This window comes from Lissotriton vulgaris, chromosome 9, assembly GCF_964263255.1.
Source record: "Lissotriton vulgaris chromosome 9, aLisVul1.2, whole genome shotgun sequence".
NCBI lineage: Eukaryota > Metazoa > Chordata > Amphibia > Caudata > Salamandridae > Lissotriton > Lissotriton vulgaris.
In genome coordinates, this window is record NC_141697.1 from 1,229,396,520 (window position 1) to 1,229,423,394 (window position 26,875).

The window sequence follows — 26,875 nt, forward strand, 5'->3', positions numbered from 1 at the left end:
TCTCAGAACAGGGGCATTGTGGATTTATTAATTGCTATTACTTTCCGGCACAAAACAAAACATTGGAAACATTCTACATAACTTTCCTTCCAATCTTGGTGGTACAGTGTATGTTATAACCATCTATTAGAGTGTGCCTGTGTTTCTCCTATGCTCTACTCCTGAAAAGAGAACGCATATGGTCTCCTGTGACTACTTTCTTAGACGTTTCAGCACAAAAGTATACCCGTCATCATCCTTCGTCGGGAGAGGTACCCAAACCACCATGACTTGTTAATAATGATATATTGTTGTTGTATATTTGTAATTATATATTCTCTCTTTTTTGCCGCTTATAATTGCTATCATAATCTGTTAAACAGCAATCTTTTCCTTATACTGTTTGAGATCTTTTAAAATATATTTAAGCCTTTTTACCTTTAGATTTATTTATTTAACTACAGTATTAACATTTCCTTCACATTTCCTTCACCATTGTCTCTCTTTCCCCTTCCCCCTTTTCTCTCATATGTTTTTATAATGAAAGTTCTATATACAACTATTTTTAGTGAGAGAGAGGCCACCCACACACCAGAGAGAGGCCACCCACACACCAGAGAGAAGCCACCCACACACCAGAGAGAGGCCACCCACACACCAGAGAGAGGCCACCCACACACCAGAGAGAGGCCACCCACACACCAGAGAGAGGCCACCCACACACCAGAGAGAGGCCACCCACACACCAGAGAGAGGCCACCCACACACCAGAGAGAGGCCACCCACACACCAGAGAGAGGCAACCCACACACCACGCCAGAGGCAACCCACACACCACGCCAGAGGCAACCCACACACCACGCCAGAGGCAACCCACACACCACGCCAGAGGCAACCCACACACCAGGCCAGAGGCAACCCACACACCAGTGAGAGGCAACCCACACACCACGCCAGAGGCAACCCACACACCGGAGAGAGGCCACCCACACACCAGTGAGAGGCAACCCACACACCGAAGAGAGGCAACGCGTACACCGAAGAGAGGCAACTCACACACCTGAGAGAGAGGCAACTCGCACACCGGAGAGAGGCAACTCGCACACCGGAGAGAGAGGCAACTCGCACACCGGAGAGAGAGGCAACTCGCACACCGGAGAGAGAGGCAACTCGCACACCGGAGAGAGAGGCAACTCGCACACCGGAGAGAGAGGCAACTCGCACACCGGAGAGAGAGGCAACTCGCACACCGGAGAGAGAGGCAACTCGCACACCGGAGAGAGAGGCAACTCGCACACCGGAGAGAGAGGCAACTCGCACACCAGAGAGAGAGGCAACTCGCACACCGGAGAGAGAGGCAACTCGCACACCGGAGAGAGAGGCAACTCGCACACCGGAGAGAGAGGCAACTCGCACACCGGAGAGAGAGGCAACTCGCACACCAGAGAGAGGCAACTCGCACACCGGAGAGAGGCAACTCGCACACCGGAGAGAGGCAACTCGCACACCGGAGAGAGGCAACTCGCACACCGGAGAGAGGCAACTCGCACACCGGAGAGAGGCAACTCGCACACCGGAGAGAGGCAACTCGCACACCGGAGAGAGGCAACTCGCACACCGGAGAGAGGCAACTCGCACACCGGAGAGAGGCAACTCGCACACCGGAGAGAGGCAACTCGCACACCGGAGAGAGGCAACTCGCACACCGGAGAGAGGCAACCAGCACACCAGAGAGAGGCCACCCACACACCAGAGAGAGGCCACCCACACACCAGAGAGAGGCCACCCACACACCACGCCAGAGGCAACCCACACACCACGCCAGAGGCAACCCACACACCACGCCAGAGGCAACCCACACACCACGCCAGAGGCAACCCACACACCATGCCAGAGGCAACCCACACACCATGCCAGAGGCAACCCACACACCATGCCAGAGGCAACCCACACACCACGCCAGAGGCAACCCACACACCAGGCCAGAGGCAACCCACACACCAGTGAGAGGCAACCCACACACCACGCCAGAGGCAACCGACACACCGGAGAGAGGCCTCCCACACAATGGAGAGAGGCCACCCACACACCAATGAGAGGCAACCCACACACCGAAGAGAGGCAACGCGTACACCGAAGAGAGGCAACTCACACACCTGAGAGAGAGGCAACTCGCACACCGGAGAGAGGCAACTCGCACACCGGAGAGAGAGGCAACTCGCACACCAGAGAGAGAGGCAACTCGCACACCAGAGAGAGAGGCAACTCGCACACCAGAGAGAGAGGCAACTCGCACACCAGAGAGAGAGGCAACTCGCACACTGGAGAGAGGCCACCCACACACCAGCGAGAGGCAACTCACACACCGGAGAGAGGCAACTCACACACCGGAGAGAGGCAACTCACACACCGGAGAGAGGCAACGCACACCGGAGAGAGGCAACTCACACACCGGAGAGAGGCAACCCACACACCAGCGAGAGGCAACACACACACCAGAGACACACTAAACACACACTGGATAGAAACAACCTGTGCCCTGGTGCTGTCCTCTGATGGTCGGATTAAGGTGCCGGCCAAGGTAGCACCCTGGGTTTCATGTACAAGCATCAGAGGCCGCGATCCAGGCACGGCTCAGATCGTGGGTGCAACTCACTATGGACAGGAAAGGAGACAGGCAAGCTACTCTGATGGGTTCTAGGTGTCAAGAGACCGCATAACCTCTTCAGATGAAAGTCCAGAACATTCAACCTGGTGAAAGGAGACACGCGGGTGTGTGAACATAAGAGCTGCATGGATACAAGAAATATCTGTCAATGCCACGCTTACAATGGCCTGTTTCATATCATATGTGGTGTTGTGCCCCATGTCTTTGATGCTGTCCAAATAATGGAAACCATCCTCGTCAATATGCAGTGGACCTTTGAAGAAGGACCTGCTGACCAGGGGAGGATTGAATTACTCCCAAGCAGAGGGGCTAATTTGGGCAGGTTGGGAGGCAGAAAAAATGTTAGAGCCATGCCGGAAAAGTCTGCTTTGCCTCTCCGGGAGCTCCTTGTGTGACCACCATGCCCTTCATGTATAAGCGGCCGGACCATTAGTCGATGATTTGGTCAATCGTTTAAGTCCTCATCACAAGTCTGCGGTTGGCCCCTGAAGAAGGATACAAGACAAGGACGACAAGGAAGAGATGTATTGACTAGTGGCACAAATGGCCCAGACTCTCCCAAGAGTCAAGAGGGCCTTTCCTGGGGACTGGCTGTTTCTGCTGGTGGGTTTGTAACCTGTGTTGCAGAGTTTCCCACAAAACAGTCCAAAAACTGTAAAAGTCGAAGATCCACCATCCAAAAAGCTAGTTCAGGTGCCAAAGGCTGGTTAACACAAAGTTTAGTTATCCAGTTAACAAATTAAACCAGCAAAGAAGGGAGAGTAGAGGGTGTAGAAGGGACATGTACAGGATTTCCAGGATCAGAGAAGTCAACGGGACATGACCTAAGGCCCACAGGGCAGAAGAAACATGCCCATGCCCTCTTTGTGATGGACTTTGGCAGGTGCGTGCTCTCCAGGGACACCTGCCTCCTCTGCGATGGGGCAGGCTCAGCATACATTCAGTTTGGGGATGTTCAGCTCCTTGTCCTCGGATGGAGCAGCTGATTCAAGAATGGTTTACACCAGCTTGACTGTAGGATCCTTGCGGCATGTTGTGACTTCGGTCCCAAGGTGCCGGATGAGTTGTATCCTCTGTCATGTGAATAGCCCTGCTCCACCCCTCTCTCTAGTCGGTTCATCTTTCTGTTCTTCCACATCAGGGCCCAGCAGCCGGGCTTCTTCTGGAGGACACCAGCAGTAGAGCCTGATCCCTGGAGAAGCATCGCCCAGAGCCAGGGAAGGCAGCAACTTTGTCTCAAAGTCCAGAACTAGAGAAGTTACTGGAGTAAAGAACCACAAAAGGATGCATGGCTTAGACCCACACTTGGGAGGAAGCAAGGACCCCAGTGATGGGTTCCTACAAGGATTGTACAGGTTAAGGGCAGGAGATGGTCTCCTATCGGCGGTGCAGCAAAAGATATGAGCCCATGGGCCATCATTCAGCTGCCAACAGTTGACAAATTGCAAAGGATGAGGGAGCTGAATCCACAAAGGGTGTTTTGCTGAATGTCCCCAAGATCACAGAACAATTCCAGATCGTGGGGCTCTCAGGGGCACTGAGATGGGCAGGACCACAAGGCTTTCGAAAGAAAGGACTTCCGTTGGCACAGGGCTCCTGCACCTGGATAGCCAGAAGCCACAAGTTGTCATTAGTTGGGTGTTACCCTCCTCTTGCATGCCGTAACTATTTACAGAGATCAACGGCACCAAAACAACAATACAAAAGCAGGGCGAAACATGTCTGGGATTGATGAAAGATACCCATCGTAGTTGAACAAAACCACGTCTTGGATTCCAAAACCTCAAACCAACAGGCTTGATGCTAAGCGCACCAGCCATTGCATGCGCTGTGGTGCAACCCTTTAGGAATTGGTATGTACACTGGTGGGGCTAATCTGCTGGTGACTGGCCGCCTACTGGTGGCAAGTGTGTCTTATGTGCCTTTGGCCCATTTCACAGTCACCAACAACGTCTCTTTGAGATCGCTGGTGGTATTTTGGAAGAAATTGAAAGACAATGGCGCCCATAACCAATTTCCACCAGGCTGAAAAGATTGCACTCTCTAAAAATGAGTGGAGTGTATGATTTCTATTCCTTTACAAACTCCACCAAAATAAGAAATGCAATTTTTCTACTGCTGGAGCCATTGTGTCCACCTTGTCATTACAACACACCATTTCCCCCCCACTTTTGTAAAGTTCTTGGATAGAGCCTCTTTTGCAGAGCTCGGGCTCGCTTGTTGTGTATGCTCGCTTCATGCAATATGGGGCTGATATGACATTTGCCATGGCTTACTTTGGTTGCCAGTCCAGCCCCGGTGCAGAGGCAAGGAATGCATTTTCTTTACCTGCAGGAGGCTCATGGACACATGATACATCACAAACGTACAATACTGGTCACAATTACAAAGCGTGCACATTTCCCAAATGGAAAGGTGCTGTCCCAGTACCAGGCGCTTGTAGGACAATACCCTCCTCGTTAATGCCTCATTTCAGCTCAGGCTGCCCTAGTAGGTCTCACTGCTCCTTCGAGAACCAGTGAGAGCAGCGCGCCACAGCAGGTATTTGAAAAGCACAATCTTCAAAGTGAAGCACTGGGTCCTCTCACTGGCCATGGCACGGTTAAAAGGTGCGACACTAAACTGCCCGGGTTTTAGTGGCATGCAGGATTTTCTTACAGACGCCATTTTGAATGCACACGCCCCCCCCCCCCCCAAATCTGACTTTCAGGTTTCCAGTCACTGCGCGCGGCAGCTTGACAGGTCAGTTGCAGTGTGTTGGGGAAATGTCAGCTCGTTACCCCCTGTTTCACTTGGGTATGAACAGGCTCTACTACTCCAGCATACAGCCGAAGGAAGCCAACTACTCTTAGCCGAAGGAAGCCAACTACTCTTAGCCGAAGGAAGCCAACTACTCTTAGCCGAAGGAAGCCAACTACTCTTAGCCGAAGGAAGCCAACTACTCTTAGCCGAAGGAAGCCAACTACTCTTAGCCGAAGGAAGCCAACTACTCTTAGCTGAAGGAAGCCAACTACTCTAAGCCGAATGAAGCCAACTACTCTAAGCCGAATGAAGCCAACTACTCTTAGCCGAATGAAGCCAACTACTCTTAGCCGAATGAAGCCAACTACTCTCAGCCTGAAGGAAGTCACTTACCCTTAGTCGAAGGAAGCCAACTACTCTTAGCCTGAAGGAAGCCAACTACTCTTAGCCGAAGGAAGCCAACTACTCTTAGCCCGAAGGAAGCCAACTACTCTTAGCCCGAAGGAAGCCAACTACTCTTAGCCCGAAGGAAGCCAACTACTCTTAGCCCGAAGGAAGCCAACTACTCTTAGCCCGAAGGAAGCCAACTACTCTTAGCCCGAAGGAAGCCAACTACTCTTAGCCCGAAGGAAGCCAACTACTCTTAGCCCGAAGGAAGCCAACTACTCCTAGCCCGAAGGAAGCCAACTACAAGCCTACTACTCTTAGCCCGAAGGAAGCCAGCTACTCTTAGCCCGAAGGAAGCCAGCTACTCTTAGCCCGAAGGAAGCCAGCTACTCTTAGCCCGAAGGAAGCCAGCTACTCTTAGCCCGAAGGAAGCCAGCTACTCTTAGCCCGAAGGAAGCCAGCTACTCTTAGCCCGAAGGAAGCCAGCTACTCTTAGCCCGAAGGAAGCCAGCTACTCTTAGCCCGAAGGAAGCCAGCTACTCTTAGCCCGAAGGAAGCCAGCTACTCTTAGCCCGAAGGAAGCCAACTACTCTTAGCCCGAAGGAAGCCAACTACTCTTAGCCCGAAGGAAGCCAACTACTCTTAGCCCGAAGGAAGCCAACTACTCTTAGCCCGAAGGAAGCCAACTACTCTTAGCCCGAAGGAAGCCAACAACTCTTAGCCGAGGGAAGCCAACTACTCTTAGCGTGAGGGAAGCCAACTACTCTTAGCGTGAGGGAAGCCAACTACTCTTAGCGTGAGGGAAGCCAACTACTCTTAGCCTGAAGGAAGCCAACTACTCTTAGCCGAAGGAAGCTAACTACTCCTAGCATACTTCAATGGGTGATAGTGAGTGAAGACCTTTACTTGCTGGTGAGTGAAGATTCATGGAAATGTGGGAGGCAGTCAGCTCTGGAGGAAGTAACAGAATGTTAACACAAATCTTGAGCACCCTTGGAGGGCCAGTAGTCCCGAAGGAAGCCAACTACTCTTAGCCTAAGGAAGCCAACTACTCTTAGCCTAAGGAAGCCAACTACTCTTAGCCTAAGGAAGCCAACTACTCTTAGCCTAAGGAAGCCAACTACTCTTAGCCTAAGGAAGCCAACTACTCTTAGCCTAAGGAAGCCAACTACTCTTAGCCTAAGGAAGCCAACTACTCTTAGCCTAAGGAAGCCAACTACTCTAAGCCCGAAGGAAGCCAACAACTCTTAGCCGAAGGAAGCCAACAACTCTTAGCCGAAGGAAGCCAACTACTCTTAGCCGAAGGAAGCCAACTACTCTTAGCCTGAGGGAAGCCAACTACTCTTAGCCGAAGGAAGCTAACTACTCCTAGCATACTTCGATGGGGGATAGTGAGTGTAAATGTAAATGTAAATGTATTTGAGCTTATATAGCGCACAGCTACCCGCAGTGGGTGTCCCGGCGCTTGCTTAGGGAACCCGTCCTGGTATTCCCCTGTGAGATAGCCCCGGCAGGGTATCCACAAGGTGAAAGCCAGGCATCCCGCCGCGAGTGAAGACCTTTACTTGCTGGTGAGTGAAGATTCATGGAAATGTGGGAGGCAGTCGGCTCTGGAGGAAGTAACAGAATGTTAACACAAATCTTGAGCACCCTTGGAGGGCCAGTAGTCCTGCTTGAAGCGCAAGAACATAATGAAGCTGAGTAGCGAGTACTGCAGAAGCCAACATGGATGGACAGTGTTGTGATGTATGGGAAGTTATGGGGGACATACACCTGGTGAGATCCTATGTAGAGGTTCTTGTTAGTTAATGACAGCAATGACGACAATGATTGTTGTGAGGTTTTACTACCTTTTGAAGGATCGTTTAGGATGTTGCAAGTCAACACAAGTAAGCACCTCCTTATGGACAGGGTTCCTTGCTACCATGATTGGTGAAACCAGGGACGTAGCCTCACCTCCAAATGATGTGCAAGTCTACCATCTTCTAGAGGAAGTGATTAAGCATCAAATGCTCATAACATAATATTCTGACAGGGGGAAGGATGCCACTCAATGCAAGTCAGATCTGTTTCTCCACTTGACTCATCCCAATAGAAGGTCGGTGAAGTCAATCAGGAAATAATGGATTCTGTCATTCTCCACACAACCCACACGGCTGCAAGATAATGGAGAAAACTCTCCTGAAATAGCCAAGATAAGATGGTGAGGAGCCGCATCATGGCTTGATACTCGGTCTACTAGCCTGGAGTAGCCAAGAGGAAGTGGGTCAAGCAATCGTGACGGCCTGGAGGGAGCATAGACGAACTTAATGCCTAGTGCCACCCCTTCTTTCATGGGCTGGTCCTGTTACACCAAGAAAGCCAGATGAAGTCGAAGATGAGGACTTTGTAATGGATGAAGGAGTGATGAAAGAACCACAGTGGGGGTGGAAATTAAACATATAAATACAGAAGCAGGCTTGCAGTCCAGAGGAACCAGCCAGCTGAGGCATGCCATGTAGCTAAAACCCAGGCAAAGTATTAGCATCAAAGACACGCATCAAGAAAAGAAGCGAGTATATGAAATAAAGTATACGTTACTAAAGGATATTAACTCAACGTAAGCATCAGTTTGAAGATTGCTGCCACCCACCTTCTTGAAGTTGTTGACAAGGTGTCTGCAGGTCTGGCAGGGCTCCTGCGTGGAGGTCCCAGGTTGCAGCAGAAGGAGGAGGGCTCCCAGGAGGGCACAGACTGCCCGCAGGCCTGACATCCTTCCCCGCGCCATGTCGTTCTCTGGGCCAGTGCTCCTTGCAGCAGCAACCTATAGGAAGAAGAGGAAAACGTGAGAGTGGGGAGGGAAGGGTGGTCAGCTAGCGACCTTAGAATCCTATCAAGAGGGGAGATCTCTGGGATCAGATTCAAGTTTCTCCACTAAATGTGAACAATATCAGCCTATAGGAAATGGAAAGAGACATGTTACCCTTCAGGGTCTCTTTCAAGAAGCAGTGGGTGGGGCCCTTTGAGTGATCTGCCTGATATGTTGAAATGTTACCCTGCCAACTAATGTAGTGACAGAGTGTGTGAGCAGCCAAGGGCAGTAACTGGGCCTCTTGAACCAATGGCAGTATTAAGAGGGTGAAATGTGCAAGCACCTGCTATTGCCCTGGGGTGGCCAAGAGCCTCATATCAGATGTACAGCACGCGCGATTATGTGTGGGTGCCTTCAACATTCTGGTAAACGTCGACAGCCCCCAGGATATGTAGGAAACCCCCAAGAATAGACTGAAAAGTATAGGAAGGAGGATTGACACCCTAAGGTACCTCCAAAGAGATGGAACACAGGGGCGACTCCATGCTTCCTGCCCTAAGAAACTGAGGACAAGCATAATAAAGGAAACCAGATGACCACAATGCCTGTGATGCTCATACGCACTGCCAAGATGTCGAGAATGGCCCATGGCCCTTCTAAACATCTCAGAAGCATGTAAAAGTATGTGTGCTGAAGCACAGGCTTCCAAGAGGGGAACCCTGCACATCAGCACACCCTGTTTTACATTGACCCAGTTGTTGTTTCTGCAGCTTTAGAAGAATCCTTGTGCTTACTCTAGTGACGCGTCAGAGAATACCATCGTCTTCCCCAGTTGAACGATACTCTGTGGTCTACAGTGTCGTAGCCCACATAAGCGGCAAAATATTCGACTGCAGCATTGACGTTTCTACAATATGGGGTGGCAACAAGCTCTTTTCTCGTGTGAGCCCCTCACTGAAGCCACTGTGCTGGCATCATGCAGTGGCTGATGATCTGATCTAGCATCTTTCTGGGATATGATAAGCTTGACATAAAGGAGTCGTTGACTAGTTTCTTTAAACCATCAGTGGTTTCCTCAGCAGGTAATGTTCACAACGTACTCCTCAGGGGGATGACCAGTTGCGGCACAAAGGCAGGTTCTTGAGCTCAGCGATGCCAGACAGAACTCGAAGAAAAGTTCCTTCCAGCCAGGGCTGGGCTTGGATCTACAAGCATTTGAGAAGGACATTGGTTCGTCCATCTGCAACTATGAGCTTGTGACCGAAGACACAAAGGAACTGAACGAGGAAGTTCACTGGACAACTCCTGACCACCGAAGTGAGGGGGACACCGGTGCGTCAACACAAGCTGGATGTGTGCTTTTTACAGGAGATTGTACAGTAACACCTGGATATGGTTTTAATACAAGTTTAAGCGAGTCAGATAATGTCACATTATTTTACAAGATTGGGGGTGGGTTCTCTTAAAGAATTCTCGGTGCATGACGATGCATATGTAGCACTTTGAGTCAGTAAATTTAGTCACTCAGATCTGACACTTGAAATGTGTCTGACATTAGCAAGGAAGGAGAAAGATGGCGGCTCTCCGGTGTCAACTTCCAGGTGTTAAAGTTAGAACCAAAGAGGAAAAGGTTGTATTGGAAAGGACTGGGGAATTCTGGGATTGTGCGTTGTCGTACACTCAATGGTCAAAGAAATTTCTTCAGTAACACTTTCCCTTTACTCTTCTATTTTATATAGGTGAACCGGAAATGGATTTTTCTATTTGTATAATGTTTCCAGTAACTCATCAGCCTCCATTAAAACACTTCCATCATGAACTGGTAGTTCATCACCTATCATTCTTTGCATGCAAGGTTTTCATTTTGAGCCACAAGTAATGGTGTTTCTTCGGCACAGCACGTGCATTGTACACAAAGTTGATTATAAATTCTACATTCAGATAAGAAAGCCAAGTGGACCGGATTTTGTTCTAGTTAATCATTTCTAAGCTAGCGCAATTCCTTTGGGTCGTTCCGCTCTTTCTAGCTCATTCGCCCTGAATGAATCCTGTTAGGTGTGCCCTATTTACTCCTTCTAGGAGGCTTCATGCAGGGGTTTAGTTATCAATTGTGCAACAAGTGGAGTGGCACTGGGTCCACGCATTGCATCCCAATTATGGTTAGTATTTACAAGACCAGGCGAGGCAGCTGAATTCACACCTATCACTCCTAGTGCATTATTCAAGTACAAATAAAAAGGTGCACCGATCTGGAAGATCAGCCACTTAATCTTCCACACAGGAGCAAAACTCCATTGCTTAATTGCGAAGGGATGATCAGCACCCACCATTGATCCTATGGGAGTTATGTGCATTAAAGATAGTTTAGGTTACACAGTGCAGACTCCATCAAAGTTTTTCTTAAAAAGGTTTCTTTATGCGCAATCTTCTTGTTCTTTTTGTATAAAACTTTTCTTCTTTAAATATCGATGTAGCCAACATGTTTCGCCCCTTAGCAGAGACTTCTTCAGAACTTGGAAGTATGTTTACACTTGTGTCAGCTAGAGGTATTAAGAGACTCCCAACATCACGTCATGTCTCATGATTGCTGAGAAGTTTGGTAACTGTCCCAAAGTGTCAAATCTTTTGTTCCACTTGTATCTAGTGCCAATGTTATGGTGCCTCCTCTTTGTATATGTCAATCTCACTATCCAGTTAATTGTGCTATTATCTGTATGTTTTAGCGGTGTAATGCTTGTGAGCCTTAACACTCAGGTTCTGATGCCGACACGGGTCTGGACGTAATAGCCGAAACAGCACAATTGATTGGATTGTGAGTTCTGTGACATGATCAGACTGCCGGTAAATTTTGTTTTGAAAAGTCGACTATCACCAGTGTCCATATCATGGGTACACCAGCTAGTCTAACATGGGGTCAGAGAGAAGAGCTCAGCAAGCCGATTTAGGACATGTCTGCAATCAGCCTGATGCTGGTCGGTGATGGTGTCTGACAAGTTCACTCCATCAACAGACCCACCATCTTTTGGATTGCTGGTGAGGAGATGAGTGAGAGATTCACTCTCAGCTTCCGGTCCCTCATCAGTAACCATGAGCATGGTCACATCAGCTCTGTTATAGTATGGCTTCAGGCGATTGACATGTATAACCCTTTTGGGATATTTGCAACTGCCAAGGTCCACCAAATAGGTAACCTTTCCTTTTCTTTCAACAACAGAGTAGGGTCCACTCCCGTTGTCCTGGAGGACCCTAGATGCCATAGGATCCAATACTCATACCCTTTGCCCTGGTTGAAAATCAACCATAGCAGCCTTATAGTCAAGCCACTTCTTCTGAAGCTCTTGGCTCGCCTGAAGGCTTTGGTTTGTTTTTTTCCATGTACTAATTCCATCCTGAAGTGAAGGCAAGCACATAATTATTATTATTATTTATATTTATTAGGCGCAAAACGAATCATTCTCAGACAGAGAAGAGTATAGTCAACGGATTAGTGACTGAACAACCATGTTTTAAGACGTTTTTTAAGGTGCCAGAGGTTGAAACATGTGTGGATGTTGTCTGGCAGTTTCCACTATGTCTTGCTTGGCTCTCTGAGAGGTATTTTTCTATCCTTAATTCACAAGACTCAATTGACCCCTATCAGGAAACCCAAACAGAAGTTCAATGGGTGAGAACCCCACACCCTTCAGTGGCACTTCGCTCTAGCAAAAAGCAGGCATGCAAGTAAGACATCCCATCTCCTTCTGAGTTTTTCAGGGAGTCCACCAATCATGCCTTTCAATGTCCGGTTAAATCCTTCAGCCAGGCCATCGGTTTGTGGGTGGTAGGGGGTAGGGAACTTGTAAGACACTCCACACTCCTCCCACATGTGTTAAGTATGCAGACATGAAATGTGTACCTCTGTCTGATTCTACCTCCTTAGGGAAACCAACCCTGGTAAAGATACCAAGGAGGGTCTTGGCAGCTGCAGGGGCAGTGGTAGTTCTAAGGGGAATAGCTTCAGGATACCTGGTGGCATAATCCGCTACCACCAGAATATATCTGTTCCCTGAGGCTGTTTGATGGTCTAGGGGCCAACAATGTGACCCCCTACTCTTTCACAGGGTACCCCAACAACTGGAAGTGGAATTAAGGGGTCCTTCAGGCAGCCTCCTGCTTTACCACTGGCTTGGCAGGAGACACGGGACTGACAAAAGTGCTTCACTTCCAGGGACATCCCTGGCCAGTAGAAGTAATTGACTTATCTACTCCATGTTTTATCCTGACCAAGGCACCCAGCTAAGGAGATATCATGGGCCAAAGTGAGGAGGCATTCTCTAAACTTCTGCGGTACTACCACTCTGCTGGTTGCACCAGATTTGGGTCTCTGGCCTTAGTGTGCAGGAGCCCATCCTCCCAATAGACCCAGTGGCTTCCACTGATACCACCCTGTTCCTGTGCAGCAGCTTGCTGCCTCAGGCTTTCAAGAGTGGGACAGGTTTCTTGTCTCTGGCACAGATCCTTCCTAGAGGGTCACCCTTGGCCCAAGAGCTCAGCTGTGTAAGGTCCAAGATCTTCAGGCTCAGTTCCTTCTGGGGCCAACAGGTCCTCTTCCTGCATTTACTCTTGGTGGGCTGGGCCACTCATTCAGGATCCAGCACCTCTTTTTCACTCAGGGCTCAGCTCTGTGCTCTTGTTTTTACACAACCCCATTTTGGGATCCCTAGGATTCCTGCATGGGTCCTCAGTTTGACTTCAGCCCAAGGGGAAGTCTCCAAATTGTTTCCAAGAAGACAGTCTACACTACAGGGATGGATGAGAACACGGCCACTACCTTCTGCCCAACTATTCCCTCCCAGTCAAAAGACAGCAAAGCCATTAGTTGTATCTTTGTGACATTGTCAGCACTGGTGGCTTCATAGGTCCTTCCAGCAAGCTACTGTTCTGAGTAAACCAGTTGCTCTCCCTCCATGGTGACACTAGCACCAGTATCGCTCAGGGCTTTTACTCTTTTACCTTTTATCAAGGGATCCTGCCGGTGTTTTCTCATAGTAGCGGCCAGGCAGCACAGGGTAGGTCTACCCCTCCCTCAAAGACTAGGTTTGCCTCAGCGAGGTCATTGCCATGGTCAGGCCACACCTGGGTCCCATCTGGACAATAGCAACTGCATGTACTGCAGGTTGGCTACAGACATTTGTCTTATTTTTACAGCTAAGGGCTCCAGTTCGGTGTCACAATGTCCCAGTCATGACGCCAAGCCTTCTTGGGATCCCATTTTCTCCCTGGTACCCACCCTTTGGCTGTGAAGAGTCTCTGGGCCCACCCTCCTGAGCAAATTTTTGAGGGTCTGAAGAAGACTGTTTTAGGGTTATCCTCTTTCCCTTGGGGTGGGCTTTTTGGCCTCTTTATTTTGGTCTCCCCCACCAGTGGCAATCTTGGTCATCCTTGTCTTGACCCAGTGGTCAGCCTTCTTTTTCAATTCTTGAGGAGAACGTGGATGTAGGTCTGCCAGGAATTTATGTAGTTTCTCTTGTTGACAAATACTTATAAGATGCTCCTTCATTATCAAATTAGGACGCCCTTCAAAGTCAAGTACATTGTCATCATGTAACCAACCTCCTGATGATTTCACGGAGTCGTCTACAAAATCTACCCAAGTCTGGCTCTGGGTTTTCGAGCCTCCCTGAACCTGACCCTATACTCCTCGGTACTAAATCCAAAGCCCTCAATCAAGGTACCCTGCGTGAGGTCATAGGATATAGCATATTTCTCATTGAGTGTCAGGAGCCTATCCCTTCACATCTCTGAGAACCGTTCCCACAGGATAGCACTCCACAGCTTCCTCTTGACCTCTCTCCCAAGACAGGCTCTCTCAAATGCAATGAACCACTCAATTATGTGATTTCACCCTCAAAGAATTTTGGGACAATCCCTTTGGGGATTTTAGAGTCAGAAGATTCTACTTGCTACCTGTTTAATATTTTTCTGCAACCAGAGATAGGTCCTATGACCTTCTCAGCTCTTTATTTTTAAATGGCCATGAATTTAGCTTCTAGGGCTATCCTCCTGGCCAGGACCTTGTCATTTTCAACCAACTGCTGCAGATAGAGGGGTGGCATAGGGGGCCACGTCGAAATCCTAAAAGGTCCCTTGTTTCTACGACATGGCGTTTAAAGTATTTGGGAGCTTATTAGGAACTTACAAAAATGTTAAGGACCTAACTACTTCACAGACTTTTAATTTCTGAACAGTGGAGGACTTAACCAACGCTGTTTTACTAGTTTAAAACACATTTGGAAACAAAAATCGAAAATTGGAAAAATATTTTCATTAAAGACAATTTTGGATTTCCTCTTGTGGAATCACTTATTAAATCAAGTGGTACAACAATGTTGAGCCTTGTACTCCAGCACTGCACCACCATTATAGAAAGATGGCTCTATATATGGTTTAAACGTGGGGCTAGTGAATCACTAGCTCCATCCCTTTTGGCACACCGTAATTTGTCTTTTTACCCTGAAAAGACTTTCAAACCTTGATTTCGTAAGTTCATATCATTTGTATTTATTCAACTTGGTAAATTCTCTGTATCTTGTTATTCAATTACAATGTTCAAATCATGGTAACGTTTTACTTCAGACAATGTCTTGTAACAAGTTCCAATGCATTTCGGGCATTAAGTAGATGCCCTTCATCAGGGAGCAGACACTCTCCAGTGCAATGCTGTCTATGGGTCCCCTTCTCCACTGTTGGACAGCATGAACCACAAACAGAACGGCATGAGTGCCGGTTCACGTGTAGTTGGACCAATCTATATATGGTTTACCACTAAAGGGTTATACTGTGCAAAGAGCCAGAGATTTTGTTATGCACACAGTGACTGATACATGACACACAACTCAAAAAGAAGATTCACACCAATTTTAGAACAAGCATTTGCAATGCAATAGTTCAAGCATTAGTAATCCCAAGACTAAACTATGGAAGTGCAACTCTATGCTGTCTTCCCAGATCATCAATGGTCCCTTCAAGAGCCTCGCTCAATTCTGTGGCTCGACTAATCATGGGCTCAAAAAGAAATGGTCATATGACCCCCGACCTTAGAGCTCTCAACTGTCTTCCTTTCGAAGCCAGAATTCAACTAAAAAATGCTTGCATGACCCACAAAGCCTTACATCACAATGCACCCAGATACTTGGCCCAAAAAGTGGTGCTCTCCTGTGGAAACAGATCCTCCAGACGTACCAGCAACCTCCTACTGAAACCTCAACGCTTTGCCAAAAACAAAAGATGCAACAGAGCCTTCTCTGGAATCGCTCCCAGGATTTGGAACACACGGCCCCCTGAAACCAGAAGAAACTCTTATTTTACCTCTTTTAAAAAAGAAGTAAAATCCCTACTTTTAGGGAAATCCTCATAAAACATTGTACATATGCATTTACGCAACTGAGAACTGTACTATAAGTCTAAATGATGTATTCTTGTGTTCCTTTTGTTTCCTACTGTCTACTCATGTAAAGCACTCTGATACCCGCAAGGGTCATGTTCGCGCTATAGAAAACCTTCAAAATAAATTAATAGGTCTCGCATTTACGCGAGTTTAAGCTATTGGCATTGTAAATGACAATACCTTATATTTATGTTTTAAAAACCAAAACATAAATAAAAGGCATTGTCATTTACAATGCCAATAGCGCAAACTCGCGTAAATGTGTTACTTTGTGCATTGCATTGCAGGTTGCAGTACCATATGTGGCCAAAAAAGGTCCCATGTTTTTTGCCCTTTTTCTACACGCCCAGGAACCATCTGTGACAGGGGAGAGGAAAAGGCGGATGAAGACAGGTGGAGTAAATGTAGTTATTTACTGTACATATTTGACTAATGTGACCTTTATCCTTCACAGGTAAAAGGTCAATGGGATAGCTTGTGTACTTGTTGTCAAATTTGTTACCAACGACTGAGGAATAAAATAGGGCTTTGTGGAAGGTGACGATTGATGCATCTGAACCAGAAACAAGGGTTAAACAAAAAAAAGTGCTTTAAGGCTGTAATTAAACTTAGGGAGTATCAACACATATACCAGGAATTGTTCTCATGGGAGGTTACAAGAGACAAGGCGATATATGGAGGGACTTCTAAGCCTATTGATCAATGGAAAGCCACCATTTACAAAGGACAGCGACAAGAGCCAATTAACAGAAATGGGACAGAACGTTTACTTTAGTTTTTATTTGCAGTGGCGTTATTATATTTGCTTTGCATTATTTCCAATGGTATAAAAAAGCAAAAGTAAAAAATAATTATCTTTTTAACACCAACAGCTCTAACGTTAACAAATTTGAGACCTATTGCATTGGAAAGGCAATCGGTCTTGCATTTGTTGGTGTTGGAGGTACTGGCATAATTTATAAATGCCAATTTTTAGGTTTCGCTGGGGAACGGAGCCGTTAGGCTCCGCCTCCAGAGAAATCTTATGTTTCTTAGTGTGTACTCTTAGTCCCTCCCTCTGTTTCATTGGCTAGCTCCATAAATGGAGGCTAGCCATTGGAACAGAGAGGCGTCCGTCATGGCCGGAGGAGACACGGGGGCGTTCCCGAGATTCTTTGGCTTTTGCCGACGTCACGCGACGCCGGGAACGCCCCCGAATCCATCGACACGTGTTTGGTGCAGACTGAAGGTTTGTGAGCCTTCCCCGAGCAGAGCGCACTAAAATAACCTGTGTGCAGCTTCACCACCGCAACCCGGGATCAGTAAACCCCCGACGAAGGGCCCCGTACCTTGCTGGTACCAACGCGACCGAAAACGAGCCCGCTGCTCTCCGATTGGACGGGAGAGCCGTGCCCCCTCACCAAACGCCGCGACGGGATTGGCCCGTGCGGCGCAGCATCACCACTGTTGCCGTGTGGTGATTGGATTCCGGGGTTTGCAGTAATTACCGAACCCGTTGGTCGTTCACAACAAGATTTTCACGAGGTATAAACCTGTTGGAATTAGTGCAGGAAAAAAAATCTAATATTCCGAATTTCCGACTCAGAACCGGGTAAAAAGCATTGCCACTGTATAGTCCATTCCGATATGCAATGCAGTAACTCCGCACTTTGTAAAATAACAATCCCCACCACGGTATGAGTAATTCCGGGTGCCTTACATAGTATGACATCACTATCCCACGGGTAGAAGATAGCTAGTGGCCTGTCCAACGCGACCGAAAACGAGCCCGCTGCTCTCCGATTGGACGGGAGAGCCGAGCCCCCTCACCAAACGCCGCGACGGGATTGGCCCGTGCGGCGCAGCGTCACCACTGTTGCCGTGTGGTGATTGGCTAGGGCGAGGAGCGTCATCGCAGGCTTGTTGAAGTTTACTTGTAGAAGGATTCAGTTTGAGGTTTGCGTCGCCGAGACAAACGCAATGCTTTTTTTTCTCACTAGAACTTGTTGAACAGCGCGCATTCACGCGGTCGCCAGAGCCTAAACCAGAGAGCTTTGCCGTCGCTCACATCAAGGACAAAACACTCGCTCGCCATCTCCCTCCTGCACAGAGACGCCGAGTCAGGATTCCGGGGTTTGCAGTAATTACCGAACCCGTTGGTCGTTCACAACAAGATTTTCACGAGGTATAAACCTGTTGGAATTAGTGCAGGAAAAAAAATCTAATATTCCGAATTTCCGACTCAGAACCGGGTAAAAAGCATTGCCACTGTATAGTCCATTCCGATATGCAATGCAGTAACTCCGCACTTTGTAAAATAACAATCCCCACCACGGTATGAGTAATTCCGGGTGCCTTACATAGTATGACATCACTATCCCACGGGTAGAAGATAGCTAGTGGCCTGTCCTCCACCGTCGTACTAACTGTAGAAATGCGAACCACGGTGCTTTGGGCAGTATCCCACTAAGCATTTGCAAACATATAAACTTCCGGTCTTTGGTATGATAATGGTGCTGCGCTCAGCAGTTTTCGCCCTGATGGATACATGTTGTGTTGTTTAGTTGCCCACTCACTCCTCCAGACGTTGATTGTGAGCTACAGAAAATGTAACCAGAAAAGAAATGAAGGCTCTGCTGTGTATTAGTCTCCGAGGCGGGATGGAAATGTTCCTGATGAGGCCCATTAAGCGGAAACCGCGGCGCGCAGCCAGTAATGAGGTGAGAATTTTCACAGCGTCTAAATCCGCAGTAAAAGAATTCACACAGCAGTTGGAGAGCACCCCAAACATATCAAACAACTCCTTTCTCATTCTGCCTGCTTTCTAATTACCAAAGCGTTTGAAAGTTCCATTGAAATGATCTTATTACAAGCTTGCTAGCATCTGAATAGATGAACGTGGTATTGTCCCAAGTCCCTATTTTAAATGGATGAACTGGATTAAATGACCTGTAGAGACCGTGGCCGGTGTGTGTGACTGCTCGAGACTGCGAGGGGCTCCTTGAATCACCTGCGGGTGAGGCTGGCCACAGAACTGCAAGACTCAGACCCTCCGAGCAAGAAATTACCACCCCCCCCTCCAACCAAAACAGTTGCATCTTCCAGGAGCCCATGAGCACAAACAAGGCCGCGGTCCTGGAACCTGGTGCTGACGCCTGCCACAAGCGCCCTGTCACCGGCCTGAGGGGCGGCCTATCCTGTCTGCAGACACTGGCTCTAGAGAGGCGGCCAGCTGAAGCTGCAAGGACTCAGAATAGTTAAAAACGTGCACGGTTTAAAGGCCAGTCTCCCGTTTACATCAATGCCACGGAAAGATCGGAGACTCGGGTAGCTATCAACGTATTGGTCACACCCCAAGGTCTTGATGAAAAAAACTAGCTGTAAAGTGTTGTCCCCTTTTTGATGATTGATTTATGAATAATGACAAAGTTTAATTTTTAGGCAATTCATCCGTTATGTTGAGAACAATGGCGAGTTTTTAAATATTTAAGTTGTCACGATTCGGTTTTACTGTTAAGTGACGAAATGTCTAAGCAGTAAAAAGAACAATTGATTACTACCTTTTATTGCCTTTCCACATCAAGGCCTTTTGTTTGTGTTTTTTTATATATATAATTTATTTTGGATAAGTTATCTGGCCTTTGTGACCTTATTGAAATGTTCACTGAAACATGTTTTGTCAAAGTATTGTGGTTTCTATGGTGATATTTGGTCTGTTTTGCGTTATTCAATTTGTGTCGCAATGTATGGTGGTGCAGTGTATGACTGGGCGTTCTAGACCAAGTGAGTTGGGAAGGGAGCATGAATTGTATTGCACAGTCTTGAATACACTACCTCCTACAGGGACACCTGCTGACTCTCCTCTTGATACTCTTCTGCAGGAGTAAATGCACAAGCCAGTTTTCATCGTAGTGCAAAATGATAACTGAAATAGTTGCAATCCAAATCGCATTTGCGAGAGATTAAGCTATTGCCATTGTAAATGACAATGCCATTTATTTATCTGTTTTCAAAACCAACACATAAATAAAAAGTTTGTCATTCACAATGCCAATAGCTCAAACTTTTCCAAAGGCGAAACCGTTGCATTGTAAATGCTTGTTTTACCAAGCAATGTTACAGGGTGCAGTACCATATGTGGCCAAAAGGGGTTCCAGAGGAATTGGAAACAAAAAGGATGCAAAACACCTAAAGCTGCCTCTAGCCATACCTAAAAATGTGCAATTGCACAGCAATGCTGACCTCCCCAATGCTGAATTGTACTGTGCAATCAACTTCACACTGTGGTAATCGTAACACGTACAAATGTTGCATGACATTGTCCGTAGTCATCCTGGAAACTTGCAAATGTTGTCAACGGTACTCCTAAAAACCTACAGCTGACACAACCTTCTGTGTTACTAGTGGGTTCTTGGTGCTCAGTTCATGTTGTTACCCACAGTCCATTGATCCACAACCACAATGGGGCACGGTTCAGGTCCAAACTGGTCAACGGCACTGGTGGAACTAGCAGACACACAAGAGTATGTTTGTGGCCCAGTATAAATGCTACTTTGGATTCTTTATCCATCTTGAAGTTGTGAAAAGAGTCTGACACTACACATTAGCAATTTAGAGGAGGAGGCAAGTGGTTGGTGGTTTCAAAAAGGACATCTCCATGGAAAGAAAACAGAACTTACCACTGCTTCTGCTACTGAACATACCTGAGAAACATGTGTACAAAACAGTGATGGATGAATGCCTGAATTAATCTCAGCCAATGGTAATCACTTGGGAAACATCTCAGTCCATCATTATTTTGCACACCAGGCCACCTCAGATTGGACCCAGCCATGTGCAAATGAGTCTTAATCCAAACAGTCCACCCAACTGCCAAGCGGGGTCCTCTCTGAACCGAAACACAAGCAGCCCAGGACCGGTTTCACCCTAGTTAGGGCTCATCAGCCAGGTACAGCTCGGTTCCAGTGGCACAGTAGGCATGGCACTGGAAACACGAGCAGCCAGGACCAGTTTCACCCTAGTTAGGGCTCATCAGCCAGGTACAGCTCGGTTCCAGTGGCACAGTAAGCATGGCACTGGAAACACAAGCAGCCAGGACCAGTTTCACACTAGTTAGGGCTCATCAGCCAGGTACAGCTCGGTTCCAGTGGCACAGTGCACACAGGACCGTGTCCGAGTATGCTTGTCCTACTTAGGGTGACACACTGAAGCATAAGGAAAGTGACTGATGGAATCCTGAAATAATCTCTGCCACTGGTAATCACTCAGTCCACACCCCAGTCCACAATATTTTGCACAGTATGTCACTTCAGATGGGAGTCAGTCATAAGCAAATCAGTCTTCATTTGCTCCTATGGGACAGTCAAGCACGCACTGCCAGGCCAGGTCCTTCCAGAACCAGAACACAAGCAACCTGGGACCGGTTTTGCTCTGATTGAAGCTCATCAGTTGGGTGTAACATAGTTCCAGTCATACAATGAACACAGGAACGACTACTGGGCATACCTGCGGCAGTGAAGTATAGTGACACGTGAAATCTTTAGTTAACCTCAGACCCTGGTAATTACTCAAGCCGCATCCCAGTCCATCACCTGGCAGTCCAGAACAGACTCTTACCATGAGGAGTGGGATTGGTACTGATTTGTATACGGAGAGCCTTGTCTAAAGTGCTAAGATGGGCAATAAACGATGGACTGGAATGCAACCCTGAGTGAATGCCAGGGCCTGAGATTCACTCAAGCCTACCATACATCACTGTGTTGTTGTTGCCTTAAGTGTGACTGGCATGCCCAGAAGTGAGTCCTGTGCTCACTGTGCCAAAGGACTCTAGCTAGACCCTACTGATGAGCAGCAAATTGGGTAAAACCGGGCCTGGGGTTGCTTGTGATCCTTTTTGGAGGAGGTCTCGTCTGGCAGTTCGGGATGGACTGTTCCACTGAGGAGCATGGGCAGTACTGATTTTCATATGTAATGTAAATGCCATTTGTAAAGCGCACAGCTACCTCCAACGGAGGTGTCCCGGCGCTGTCCTTATACCGCTTAGGAACCCTTCCTGGTTTTTTCCTGTGAGGCACCCACTCCTGGGCACCCCCAAGGTGGAGGCCAGGCATCCTTAGCGTTGTGGGGGCCGTTGTGGAGATTAAGCAAGCTATTCCCCAGAGTTGCAGAGTGGGACTCCATGATTAGAATAGGCACCGAGGCTAGAATTATCAGGTCCGGGGAAATTGAGTCCAAGACCCGCCGAGGCGGGAATTGAACCCTGGTCGCGGGCCAGACCTCTGCATCAGGGTCTGCCGCTCTAACCATTGAGCCACAATTCTCCACATATGGTGGTTCTTTGTTTAGAGTGGCATGATGGGTGAAAAATGATGGACTAGAATGCTGCCCTGAGTGATTGCCTGTGACTGAGATTATTTCAAACATTCCACCCATCACCTTGCTGTGGTTGCAGGTGATACACCCGAGTTAGGCCAGTCTGAGAGATTGTGTCCCCTGTGGTTCTGTATAAGACACTTTGTATAATCTCTGGCCACTGACATGGGGATGAGACCACGCCAAGACTGAAAAGATGTCTCTTATTGATTATCCAATTCAAGGAAGGCTGAGCTCTTTCAATAATCCATGCAGCACAAAATGACCCAATATTTATGATAATTTGTTTAAAACCCCTCATTTGTCACATGCTTCCACAGTCACATCTATCAGCCCCACTCAGAAGTGTTCCTTTGGGGCTGTCTCCTCTTACACATTAAAGGACTCTGCCCTCCTCATTACCAGCCTCCCTCGGTCACTATCAGTCATCTGCACTCTCTCCCACCCAAAGGGGGGACTATGGCCTGGTGCAACAGAAGAGACTCACAGTCTGATGTCCCTCGAAGCCTAGTCTGGGCAGGAAAGTGAGTGACTCTCCCCAACCCTACTGCCTTCCGACAGCAACATCTTCCTAGGATGTTGAATTATCTTCTACTCTAGTCCATATCTAAATCACAGAAAAACACAAAATGTAGCTTTGTGGTTGCTTGACACGACCAAGGCCCGAGCTACCTCAACAGCCGAGTCAACTTCTACGCTCCCAAACGCCACCTCCGATCAGCCAACCACGCCCTCGCCGCCGTCCCCCGCATCCGAAGAGCAACCACAGGAGGAAGGTCCTTCTCCTACCTGGCCGCCAAGACCTGGAACTCCCTCCCATCCGACCTGCGCCTGACCCAAGACCACCTCTCCTTCAGGAAGAAGCTGAAGACCTGGCTGTTCGAGCAGTAGCGGCACCCCCCCCCCCCCCAGCGCCTTGAGACCCTACGGGTATGTAGCGCGCTTTATAAGTGTCACTGATTGAGTGTAGCGCACTGCTGTTACGCGAGCGCCAGATGCCCGTCCCCTTTGCTCCCCGTAACTTTTAGGTACTGGCATAAGCAATCCCTTTAGCATTAGTTCGCCTGACTTTTATCGTAGTTGTATGAAAGACTCAGTATCGTCTTATATTATCGCTTATTTGATTGTTTATTGATCTTTTATTAGAACATGACTGCCATCCGATCATGCTACTGAATTTTATATTGCACCTAATATTATGTTGCGTCACCTTCATGCTATCCCCACCCTTATTTCTGTGAAGCGCTCTGATATCTGTAAAGATCTTGTTCGCGCTATATAAAACTCTGAATAAAATAAAATAAATAAATAAAATCTCAGCACTAGAGTTTGTCTGTTCTGTTGCAGGCTGAAGCTTGCATGTGGGACTGTAGTGTGTGCTGCTGTAGTGTGGCCTACGGGGATGGAGTTGGTGCCACATATGATGTTCCAATCGGTGCTGCGAATCGTGCACATTAAAGAAGCACTTAGGTATGGCGTGCATGTGTTTACGTGTGGTTTGCCTGGACACACTGGCATGTGCCAGAGTAAATCAATACCAAGCCATTGTTAGCAAAATGAGACCCCTAATCAAGCACTGATAAAGCCAATAGGTCTCAACTTTATAATGCGAGTGCTGATCTACTGACTTTGCCAAAGATTGTAAGTGCTGTTTAAAAAAAGTCATAGATATAAACATTTTAAAATACTGATGAAAAAGCTAGTACACATCGTATAGTATCTGAAAACTGTACATTGAATTCAATGTTTTCAATCTTTATAAAGCACTGGGTTATTTTTTAAATACATTTCACTGAGCAAACTCTGAGCAGAATTTAAAAGGACTAAGGAAGGGTGAATGTTTATGGTGAAACATTTTCCAAGGCCTCATTTATTTCCACAGGATTCCGCCATTTGGTCCTCTATTAGTGGCACAGTGAGCAGATTGTTGAGCCTCCAGAAGAATGGTCATGCTAAGTACACCTTCTGCCTCAGATACCGATGGAGCGAGAGCAGCAGATGATCCTACCCCTGGTGCCCTAAAAGCCTCGCTGTGCCAAAGCTTGCGCGTTCATGCAATATGTGGAATGAAGGAGATAAAACCAAAACAGCCCTTAAAGTCTGCTCTTTGGCCAGAGGACAGCGAAAACATCCCAGTTGCCATGCTTTTACAGACGAGCCGCGAGAGCCGAGGAGGGGAGTAGTAGAGTGCAAGGAGTATTTGAGGGGGACAAGCAACACACTGGGAGAGGGATAAAAAATCACAGGCCCTCTCAAGGAGTGCGGGATGGAAAATAAAGAAGTAGTTCCCCAAATGTGAACCGTGGAAGGATACAAATCAACCAACCAGAAGAACTGTAAAAAGGCTGTGCTGCAGGGGAAGGACAAACACGAGAAGAGGACAAGCCATTGGATAAAAAGCAAACACATGAGAATGACAATAATGCCAACCAATGATAAACAAGGGGTGGGCTGTGAACCTGCAATGGGTCTCTCAGACTCTCACAATCAGACAGGTGACACCTAAAAAGGGGGCATCGCAGGGCACCAAGACAGCTGGTGGAATCGCTCCACTGCATTTATTGTGTATTGTATGAGACACACGCACAGTCTCGCTTTTGTAAAGGTTGTCGCTGGGCAGAGAACAGACTCGAGTCTCCAGTTTATTCTCAGTCCTCCCAGAGTTCGAGGTGCCTCGAATGGGGGGGGGGGGGCCTTGTTGTTGTGCACCTCTTCATTGTAATCCAGGCCTGAAACTTGGGGTTGTGTTTTGTGCGGGGGACAACCCGATGCCTTCCTTACAGGCCACATCGACGTTTACTCGGCGAGAACTCCTACAGTCTTTGTGTCCTTGTAACAACAACAAAGTGTGCGTTAATTGAGCTCCTGGTACCGCACAGCTTGCTATTGCTGCAGTTCTGCTAACAATGGGGTTTTCTATTGTAAACTTCCAAAGGATGAAAGTCTAAGTTGGCCCTGCCTATATTTGAATCTTACCCTGCAGGGTACTCAGATCTCTGTAGCAGGCACTCGACCCACTGAGCTGTCCGCCTTATATTGTATTCCGTTACCCTTTCCCGGCCTCCTGATAAACCCACAAAGCTCTACCTTGAGGGGTGGTTTAAATTGTGGGCGTATGACATGTTCCTGCAAGAGCACCGTATGCAAATAGGAATGCAAACGCAAGGCCATCCGCAGGCGCGTATTTACATGGGTTATATGAGAGCAGGGGGGGGGGGCGGCAGCGAACATCCATTCCCTGCGCTGAGATGTCGGCTAAGTGAGCCCGGGTCCCTACGGAGTGAACTCACAGGCAGAGACGTGTAAAGTATCCATTACTGGGCAGGCGTGGAAATCTTCAGCCTGGGATGGGGGCGGGGGGGGGGGGGGGGGGGGGGCTGGATGGGGTGTGCTAGCCGCAGCTGTCAATGTAATGGCTCTGTTCCATTCCATATAGTGCCAATTAACATGGGTATACGGCTTGCTTCTAAGCGCTCCCACCTTTGTCAGAGAACGGGGACAAAGGGGCGATGTGTCCAGGATCACACAGTTTGAACCCGTGAGCAATACAAACGGTCTGTGGCACACGGCTAAGGCGATGTGTGAAGGGACCACTGATCGGGCTGCGTATTGATGGGGGAGGGAGAGGTAAAAACAAAAAAATAGCGATTTTCCACACATCTGATACACATGATTGGTCTAATTAAAAACGCTTCGATGTTTCCAGGTAGCAGGAAACAACGGATACACAGTGTCAAAGTGGAGTAGCCGGGACTTTGGTCTCCTTCCCACATGCGATATTTTCACCATGAGACACATTCTCAGGGGGGCGGGGGAGGCTGTGAGGGAGCAGCAATGGGGGCAGGAAAAGGGTGCATCTCTGGCTGCCTCGTGCCAGGCACTTGCTGCCCATGCGCCTTGGCACGGACCAGCCTCTGCACACAGGGCCGGCAGTGTTTACAAAACAACCCCTCTCGCTGCAGACAGGTCCCCCCCCCCCCCCCCCAGCTCTGCGGTGACACCCCATGCCCCTACAGGGGCATCACCAGGTGGGCACACTGCACCTACCTCTCTAGCGCCCGTTGCCCGTCCTCATCAGGGCTGTGCACGGCTCCGCTCCGGCTGCAGTGGGCACGGTTTGATCTGCTGCAGCACCAGCTGCTGCCTTCCCAGCATGCACCGCCCTGGAGCACTGCAGTCAGCTGGCTGCTGGCACTGCCTCCCATTGGAGCCTGTCGGCAGCCAATAGCGGCTGGCCATGTACTGTGACATCACCCTGCCAGGGTCAGCCAATGAGTGAGCCCCATGGCACTGTGACCCCCCTGCCACTGTGAGAGGAGTGTGTGACGGGCAGAAGCCCTCAGCATGAGGCACGTGCTCAGAGCTGCCTCCCTCATTAGATGAATGCACCTGCTGCAAAGGTGTGTGTATACTACGTCATACCAGGCTTCCAAATGCACGTGTTTTGTTATTAGTGCTCAGGACGACGACGACATTGAATTTTCCAAAGGGACCTGGATGCAAATCCTCTTGTTATTTCAGTAGTATAGTG

The 26,875-nt window shown here is 48.2% G+C and overlaps 1 protein-coding gene across 1 annotated transcript in view; it reads right to left on the reverse strand.

The window, feature by feature from the left end:
* The window catches only part of CRELD1 (CRELD disulfide isomerase 1), a 73,914-nt gene extending 47,272 nt beyond the window's left edge, over positions 1-26,642 (reverse strand). The window contains exons 1-2 of the mRNA XM_086939370.1: positions 26,392-26,642; positions 8,409-8,579 (exon numbers count right to left, since the gene is read on the reverse strand). Coding sequence (XP_086795496.1) covers positions 8,409-8,543 — 135 coding nt within the window. The 5' untranslated portion in view covers positions 8,544-8,579; positions 26,392-26,642. The remainder of the gene's footprint in view (positions 1-8,408; positions 8,580-26,391) is intronic.
* Positions 26,643-26,875: the final 233 nt, after the last annotated feature.